Source organism: Lactuca sativa, chromosome 7 (assembly GCF_002870075.4).
Source record: "Lactuca sativa cultivar Salinas chromosome 7, Lsat_Salinas_v11, whole genome shotgun sequence".
NCBI lineage: Eukaryota > Viridiplantae > Streptophyta > Magnoliopsida > Asterales > Asteraceae > Lactuca > Lactuca sativa.
In genome coordinates this window covers 67098545-67108336 of record NC_056629.2, presented here as the reverse complement: position 1 = coordinate 67108336, position 9792 = coordinate 67098545, and the positions used below count along the sequence as shown (strand labels likewise).

At 33.6% G+C, this 9792-nt stretch overlaps 1 protein-coding gene across 1 annotated transcript; it reads right to left on the bottom strand.

Moving 5' to 3' along the window:
• Positions 1-3235: 3235 nt before the first annotated feature.
• LOC111882253 (protein CHLORORESPIRATORY REDUCTION 6, chloroplastic) lies at positions 3236-6206 on the bottom strand. The gene is made up of 4 exons (XM_023878609.3): positions 5907-6206; positions 4443-4574; positions 4144-4352; positions 3236-3574 (listed from the first exon to the last, which is right to left on the bottom strand). Exons 1-4 carry the CDS (start codon positions 6106-6108, stop codon positions 3368-3370), a joined length of 750 nt encoding a protein of 249 aa, XP_023734377.1. The 5' UTR covers positions 6109-6206; the 3' UTR covers positions 3236-3367.
• Positions 6207-9792: the final 3586 nt, after the last annotated feature.

Below are 9792 nucleotides of genomic sequence, written 5' to 3'. Positions count from 1 at the left end.
TGAGATCCCGGTTCTCATCAATACTACTACGTAGGTGAGCTACACTTACTCTACATCCGTGTAATTTATAATTATAGTCATAGTCAATATTATGAACCTATAATTAAGATTTCACAATTAATTCTATGTTATAATATTGATTAATCTACTTACGGGAGAGGTTTCTAGAATGGTTACGATGACTTGTTTGTTGGATTTTAAAAAAACTATATGCCGAAGTGATCCTACCTCCTAACTGTCATACCTGGATAATTCTTACTTGATAGATCTATCATTATTCATTGGGATTAGTGAGAGGTCAATCCTACGTTACTAGATCGTCGTAGAAATTAATAAGTTATAATATTATAGGTTAATACTCGTTAGGCATGTTACCTGTTTGTTGGATCACCGATAGGATCACCCAGATCTTGTCAGTCGTCTAAGTAAGATCTTGTCAACCATCTAACTAACTGTCCATGTGAGTTCATCTCACTATATTATGTATTCTATTATATATTCATGTATGTTAGGATATAGTAACTAGCAGTGTAGAACCCAGAGTATAGTTTTCTATGTGCATGTAGAGCCGAATATGTAGTATCTATCTGGTTGATTGTTGATATGCTTATAAGTTATTACCATCTAGTTAGGGGATGATGACGGAATGACAAAGAGGTCGGTAGCATCTAGACTCACGTGTTAACAAAATGACATGTAGGCTAGAAGTACAAATTGAAACGTGTTAACAAAATGACATGTAAGTCGTAAGAACACGTAGACTCATGTTGAAGACAAAATGGCATGTAGGCCGCAAGTCTAAAATAGGTATATTATTTGTATGCATACATAAGTATTGTGGTATATGGTATATTGGGGGAACTCACTAAGCCTAGCGCTTACCCAGTTGTTTATAAATGTTTTTCAGGACCTTCATTGGTTCATAAGAAGGGCAAGGTTCGACTGTATATACGCGCATTCACAATCATATTTTCGCATAATGTAATAAATACTCTGATCTAAATGAATATTTTGAATAAATAAAAATGAAAATTTTGGAATGAAAATCGGGATGTTACGCTCTCTCTCTCTCTCTCTCTCTCTCTCTCTCTCTATATATATATATATATATATATATATATATATATATATATATATATATATATATATATATATATATATATTGCAGTCATCGATTCTATCGAAATTGGCTCCGTCCGCCATAGCTCAAACCCTCTTTCTCTTATTGCCTTTCTCTGGACTCATCTGTTACCGGCTCCATGATCGTTGTCGTCGTCAACTCTTTTCTCTTCTACAACAGAACACATTTGGTCGCCGCTTCTTGTCTCTTCTTCTCCGACGAGCAGTCACTATTAGTTTTCATCATCGGAATGTTGCCACCACCGTTGTCGCTATCTATATCTATGTTTTTTATGTTTTTTTTCCAATTTAATCGTCCCCTGCGATCAGAGGGGGGGGGGGGTGTTAGTGATTAGGTTTTAGACCCAAACCCTTAGGGTTTAGGTATTTTCTGTATATTCATATGCAGTTGTCTTTTGAGTAATCAAACAACATATTATCATGCACATTGTTCTTCGATCTAATCTGATTGTGCTGAATACTATGTGGTGTTCTTATCGAAATTGGCTTTGTTGATGAACTAGGTTTCATTGCTAAACTGATTTCGAAGATGAAGATGGAATGATGGTACTTGGATCGATCTGATGCTCTTGTCGATAAAGATGGTTGTTCGATAGACGAAATTTTCGATGGCTTTGAAGGTTTGATTCTCTTTTTGATTTACAATGGAGTATTTTGAGTTGGTCAAACATCGAAGAACCTGGTCAATAAATCGAAAATGTGTTGGGTTGTTTTAGGTATTGGACTAAATTCGAAATGAACATGGTCAAAGTTTTGAATAGGTCAAACACAGAAACATCTGGTCATGTAGTTCCCGATTTTAAGGAAAATAGTATTTAAGTTGTCTCGTGTGATGTGGCATAGAACTTTACATAAGTGAAATAAAATTGGGGCTTTATAGTTAGCGAGGCCCACGACCATCGCCCAACTTGTTCAATCTCAATTAAATCATATCTCAAAATTTTTATTTTTTTAATATGTCTTAATTTGTTTATCAAGTGTGGTCGATAACATGACTATTGATTTGAAACAAAACCTGAAAATATATTATTCTTTGTTCGTGGGGACGAAGTTTATTTAATTCATTGATTAATACCGGAACTTATCAACACCATTCTTAACTAATATGTGACGTGGGGACAAAACATATGATTAGTTGAAGCTCTTTAAATCCAATGAAGGTCGTCCGCATTTGGACTGTGGTTGCCAGAGAAGAACAAGGGGGGGTTAAAAGTAATTATTAAAAAGTGTAAAACGTAAATTAAAAATCTATCATAATTATTTCAATTTTTAATATGACTAAATCTAACGATGAGCATAGACGGGTATCCGTCTTATTTAGCAAAAAAAGGAACCCGTGGTTTCTAGAAAGTTCGAACCAGAACCGGAACCAATCTAGACAATTCTTAAATTTTTGGAACCAGTTTCAGAACCGGTGGTTCCAGTTCTAAGAATGGGTAACCCGGTTACATCAGTTTTATTAATTATTGTCAATAAAACTGCAATTTATTTCGGTTCAAAATGGAATTAATTCGGATCATATGCCACCTCAACCAAAGACGGACAATATGAATTATGCGTTATAACATGAGTCATGCCTAACGTTCTTAAAGATGGTATTGTTAGAAAAGAAAAAAAAAATAGTTAGATTGGGAATTTAATTTTTGCACAACCACGTACACTATTTTTCTAATTTAGTCTTTCTTTAATTTGAGAAATCAATTATCCTTTTATTTTTTGTTGCTACAAACCTGCTACCCACTTAAATGATGACATTGTCATATTATTATATTAAAATATAAATAAATTTTATTAAATTAGCATTAAATGTTACATATGTCACAATTTAATTAGATAGAAGAATTTATAAAAAATAAAAAGAAATTAATTTCTCTTTTTATTATTATTTTACTCAAGGACATGAGAACTTCAATAAACAACTCAATCTAACCCATTTCGAATGAATAATTTAAACGGTGACCATAGATGTTGGTTTATTAGGGACATTTATTGGAACTGTATATGGTATAAACTTTCGACTCAATATTCAGTCCAATAACCATTTATAACCGATGATAATGATTGGCGAACTACCATAAAAAATTCTGATGCTAACTTTTTGTCACGAACCCAAATTATGGCATAAACTTATGAATAATATATAAAACAAATGCTAATAAATTACATTGATATTATTTAAGGTACTTGGATGAAAACTGATGTCAATAACTTACATCGATGTCTAAATTTATGAAGGTGAGAGTGGATGTCGATCAATCATGTCGAATAGTTCGTCTCCGATCCCAAACCCGAGCATTCTAGCCATATCCTTAACCTTCAATCTAGGCTTTGGGATGTCATTTTCTTTCAACCAAGAATATGTTATAAACACTTTTTTCATTATGAACAATTCTAATGCCTCGGGATTGAACACAACTCCCATTCTCATACTCATCTGCAAAAATCATAACACATTTAAACAGTCAGAACATGAAAACTCAACTAAACTGAAAAATAGGTCGATTTTATTTGGTTTTGGGCTAACATGATAAATGTTTTTATTGTATCTCTGGATTTAGGTTGATCGGAATCGATTGTTTGTGACCATTGAACAAAGCCAAACATAATTGATTGGTTCACTTCATCTAGAAAACTTCCGTATTTAGCAAATTTGAAAAAATCACAATGAAATAGAGCATTCTTGTTATAAATACAACAAGTCAATTGTGTTGCATGTTATTGTTAACCTGTGGGATCGGTATAATAGAAAAAAGTAACAATTAATTGAATATGTTAAACCGGTTGAAAGTCGATATATTCAAATGTTTACAACCTCATAAATCGTTTCATTGTATCTGTAATAACAAACGTATGGATTTCATAATATAGTTTATGTAATACTTTAGTTATTTATTTATAATATAAGAAAATTAATGAACAAAATATAGACATGTCAATATGCTTAATATAATATAACAAACGTATGTTCATTTTGTCATATTTAGACATATACTTTGAATGTACCTGGTGAGGCACCAACATGGCCGCATATCTAGCAAGTTCTCCAGCTCGCCAGTCCAACAGGACTGGAAGCCATGGATACGTAGCATCAAGTCTAACAAACCATAATCTTATATCAGGGAATTCAGATAGTTCTCGGGGATCGTGTTCATCGTCTCTATTGTAATTAATTGTGAATCCTATCGTGCGTTCAAGAAATTCCCTTGGCTCAACTACAGAAAGACATTATCAATCAATTAAGCGTAATGAAATTAAATACAATAAATCCTTATATTACTTGGATTTCAAGTCATCATACTAACCAGGTGAGGTTGTTGTAATTCCAGTGGCATTTGAAAATGGAAACAAATCAAGGCGGCGGATTGTATCGTTGTCTATTACTACTTCACATCTACCTTCTTTTGGTGGCATGGGTGGAGGTGCTTGTTCTACATCTATAGTACAGCATAATTTTTTTGGTTAGGCCTTTTTCTATATTAAGTGTTGTCCGGGCATAGTAATGTCCCCATAAGTGATTTTTTGAAAATATTAAAGAAAATAATGGGACTTATACATAGCTAGCAAGATTAATTTATATCTTGGATATCTTTTTATTCTAATAAAAAATAGGTTTATATATTTATTTTTTTATAATGTGTCATCCTATTAGATCTTCTAATTAATGTCATGTTATTTGTCAATCTATTACGTCATCCACACCGGTGCAATGCCAACTAGTCTTTCAAACATGCCACATCAGCTTTGCAATTACGTTTACATCACTGCAATATTATACATCTTTTAAAAGTGGTCCCCATTGCCACTTCACCAACCATTTTATATTTTACTTTAAAATATCATAAATATTATTATTAATAATAAAAAGTAAAATATAACAAAATTATAGTTATATCTAAATCAAATAAACATATTGAACATAGTAAAACATGAAAATCGAAATATTAGAAAATTAATCATCGGCATCATCATATTCCTTCCAAATTCATTTGAAATTGAGAAAGGAGGTTTATATATAATTTGTTTTGATATTTAATTAATGTCATTTTGAGTAATAAAATAATAAAAATCAACTTGCAAAAACTTTCAAACGGTGAAAGAGCAAAGCATATGTGGCATTTAAATTGATGAGGTGTCCTTACAAATAAGTTTGCAATTCCTTGATGTTGAAGGTTTTAATTTTCTATTTCAATTTTCAAATTTTAAAATTTTGATTCTAGGTATATTAAATTAATAATATTAAAATAAAAATTAAAATAAAATTAATATAGATTATAAGATGATATAATTTCACGTATTTATTTAAAATCAATGATTATAATTTTATATAATTAAAACAAATATCTCTTAATTAATATTTTCTTTAAAATAATTGATTAATAATTTTGAGTTTTTTATAAATATTTAATTAATTTTGTAACTATAATTTTATGGATTATAAACTGGTTGATAAAATAAAATAGAAAGAAACAACTCCTAATTATACAATATTTGACTAATTAACATTTGTGAATTTTTAAAAACATTTGCCGTATTTCTATAATACTGATGGTATATTTGAAGTAAAGAAAAGGAAGTATAGTGAACAGAAAAGTTAATGAACATTGGAAAACAGAAAAGAAAGACATGGAAACGAAGGACGTACTTTCTTGTTCATCATACAGATACAGTGAGAAATCGTTTGGTTTAAGTAAAACGATGGGTTTAATGAAGAAAAGTTAATGACCAATTGAAAACAGGAATCAAAAACATGGAAAGGAAGGACGTACTTTCTTGTTCATCATAGAGTGAGAGGTCGAAGTTCCCACTTGGATTGAATGCTACCGATACTGAAACCTGGCCTCGTTCACGACTGAACTGTGATGGAGATGGGAATTCGGAGATGGGTCTGAAGGAAAACGATGGGTTTAATGAAGAAATCGTTTGGTTTAATGGAGATGAGAGTGATGAGAATGGCTTGATGGAAGCCATGGATGTGGTTCTTGCTAAGGTTGAAGACACTGTATTGTGTCTTTTGTTTTTAAGATTTGTTTTTTGGTTTATCTACTTTTCTTTATGGCCTAGCGTTTGTAGTCATATCCATTTGGGCTTCGTTTTAATGGATCTCAAATCCTTTTTATTACATTATATAAAATATAAATTTAGAGGTATTTTAAAATTATTGTAACGCGTATAGTTAAATAATTATTTGATTAAAATTGAGCATAATTGGTTTTTCTATCAATAACTAACTTTAGGATTAATATGCGACTTAAATTGTTACGATTTTCTGGTTTAAACCAATTTTATATCTTAAAATAACTATAAATTTCCTAATCCTTTTCATTTTTCATGATTAGCCGGTATGTAAGTTAATTTTCGGTAAACAGACAACAAATTTTGGAAAAGCTGTATGTAAAAAGAAATTTATTTTAAACGGGAAAATCATCAAACTTATGGGTCTTTTTATGAATTTAACCCATCAAAAAACCTACAACTTCCCAAAATTTCCCTAATGACCTATATGTTTAAAAATAATAATAATAATAATAATAATAATAATAATAATAATAATAATAATAAATAATTAAAAAAAAACACTCCTAATAGCGTATCATCGTATTGTTATAACTAATACATAAACTATTTTGTAGGATGTTTGGTATCTGACGATATTTCTTTGTTAAGATAGTAAAAGTCATGGAAATATGCAAATGATATTATTTGATAAAAGATTAAACTTTGGTAAAGGTTTAATGGTAACATCGGAGATGCTCCGAGTGGACCTGGGAGCCGGAGCCGGAGATACGGGAACATTATCATAAGTTATTTGTAGCATTGGACTTCGAGGACGAAATCTAGTTCAAGTGGGGGAGAATTGTAACACTCGATTCGAGAAGGTTAATCTCTAACCCTAGACTTTTTAAGTCTTGCCATTCTGGTCCGTCGTGAGTACTCGGGGTGTACGCATGACGTACTCATGCATAAGGAACACGGGTTCACATGCATAGGTCGGGCGTACTCAACAGGTACGCGGCGTGTACGATGTTCAGACCAAAACCCTAATTTTGAGGGTTCGCACCATAAATAATCCCCTTTATGGCCCCAAGACCTTCACCCTCATCAGCCTCCACCTAAAAATCGTCCCTCTAGCTAACCCTAATTGTGGAGAGTGCACCTTCAGCTCATTTGTGTGGTTTGGTGGTATTCTTGAAGAAGAAGAAGGTGGTGGAAGGACCTTGGAGCTTGGAAGAAGTTTAGATATGGGATTCTCACCTTGGTAGCAACCTTTAGGAGGTAAAAAGTGCCTACCTTGATCATCTTTTCTTATAGATATAGTTATTCCTTCATTTAGGGCATTTTAGGTCCTAACCTTCATGATTCTTGAGCATGACATGATCTTAACCAAATAAGTCGTCCTTTCAGACCCAATGAAGGGTCTTGAGTCATAAAAATGAGATCTTGATGTTTAGTGGATCCCCATCCATGCTCTACAATGTCTTTCAGTATTAAGAAGTTAGGATTGTTGGTATTAAGCACTTAATGTGCATGCAAAGTCATAAAGTTGGAAACTTTATGACTCTCTGTGGTATTTTGGCCTTGAATCTATAATTGGAACGTAAGAGCTTAACACATTAAGATCTTATTATGGAAAAAGGGACCTCGGTGCATACGTCGTGTGTATGGGGTCAATAGCCCGATCCTGGTCAAGGCCCGTGTATGCCCGATGTACAAGCTGAGTATGCCCTGCGTACTCAGCAAAGTTGACTGAGTTGACTCGTTGACTTTTATCTTTGACCATAGTTTTGACCAAGTTTTGCCTAGGGGTATTTTGGGTATTTTGAGCTGTTAATTAAGATTAGGTCCTTAGTATTAGTTAGGTAATCTTTGAGCTGATTTTCGGAGCAGGGATTTATTCAGCTCGCATTCAGACTGAGAGGTAAGTCTTCCTTACTATAGCCATGGGTCGAAGGCACCAATGTCGGCACACAAGATTATTTATCACAGTTAGGATAGTGTTATGCTAGTTTGTGGTTGTTTAGTAGATTTGTCGCCGACAATAGCTTTAAAGAGAAATCACCATGCAGCTAACATATATTACTTTTGGATCTATACACTGAACTCGTCAGAGAAGCATTATGCTGTCGGAAAAGCGACTCTCCGATTCCGATGAATGGGTAACCCATACAACCTTGTGGCAGACACTCCCTATTCTTCTTCTCCAAATTCCTCTTGTAAATACATATATTAACACTCTTCAAAAACTATTCAAAATCAACATTACTCCCAGAAAGGCAACCACCACCACACACATCTGTGAATGAAATGACGGCCACCCGATGACTTGTCGAGTGGGTTTATAAACCCTTAACAACTGAAACCTAGAGAAATCATCTCTTGAAATGGGTTTGATTATTATGATGGTTTGCTTAAATTCTTATGTGGATTTACAAATATTGAAAATTCGATTTAGTGTGTTCTTGATGACCTTGAAAATTTCTATGAATGATTTAATTTCTCACGATGTAACTTCTCAAAATCACAAACAATTTAAACTTTTCAAAAATAGCCCATTTACATAAAAGTGTTTACATAACGATTGTCTCCAAAAACATTATTCAAAATCAGAGTCTCCCAAGATCCAACCACATAAAACCAAGGATGTGTATGGTCACACCTTCGCCTTGCCACAGTCCTCAGAAGTACTTGAAAGAAAACTAAAAGTGTAAGCCAACGTTTAGTAAGTTCCCCCAATGTACCACCACATAAACATAACAAGCAACAACATGTAAATATGATCCTTCAACCTGAATGGACCGCCTCGTGGGACCTACAACTTATCTGAACTGCTATCCGGGCCTTTAACATGATTGGACCGCTTCGCAGGGCCTACAACTTATCCAGACCACTCTCCGGGCCTTCAGCATGACTGGACCGCCTCACAGGGCCTATAGTCTATCCGAACTGCCCTGGGTATCTTGGCCTTCAGTATCAGCTAGCTCGCTTCAAACCAGTAAACCATAACATACCATTATCAATCATTAACAACAGATACGTATAGTCATACAGATCTAACAGATCACTAAATCATAACAACATCCTATATACTAGGATACAGATCTAACAGATCATTACATCATAACAGCATCCTATATCCTAGGATACAGATCTAACAAATTACTACAACTAGAAACATTTGGTAAACCAGTATATCAATCTAATGGGACAGCTTTGGTGCCTTCGACCCGCAAGTATAGTGAGGAAAACTCACCTCTCAATCCGAACACAATCTGAATGAATCTCTGCTCGTACAACCGACACTACTCGACTCCTAGTGATCAAAAAAATTCCCAATGTAAATTAGTATCAATTTCCCAAAATACCCTTGAGTCAAACTTGGTCAATTCCATAATTCACTGGTTACGTTGTAACCCAATAAGTCCAAAATAGACGAGGATCGCCATCCTCACGTTGTGACATCCAAGGTCTCACGTCATGAGGACATCTCTGAAAAGAAATTCTTAATGAAGTTCTTAATCCTTTTTGCCAAGCAACCAAATCTTTCCTAAGGTCTTAACCACTCCAGAGCATCATAAAAATCATGGCTTTTTGGAGATGCATGTCCAATGCATGTCCTAAACACTACTAAAGTGCAGAAGAGAAAATTATACCAAA

Excerpts from the sequence above, each read along its gene's own strand:
- LOC111882253 (XM_023878609.3), bottom strand. The coding sequence starts at position 6,108 with ATGGCTTCCATCAAGCCATTCTCATCACTCTCATCTCCATTAAACCAA. Across the intron at positions 4,575-5,906 it reads ACTCTATGATGAACAAGAAA|ATGTAGAACAAGCACCTCCA; the intron begins GTACGTCCTTCC and ends GCTGTACTATAG. Across the intron at positions 4,353-4,442 it reads AATTACAACAACCTCACCTG|TTGAGCCAAGGGAATTTCTT; the intron begins GTTAGTATGATG and ends GTCTTTCTGTAG.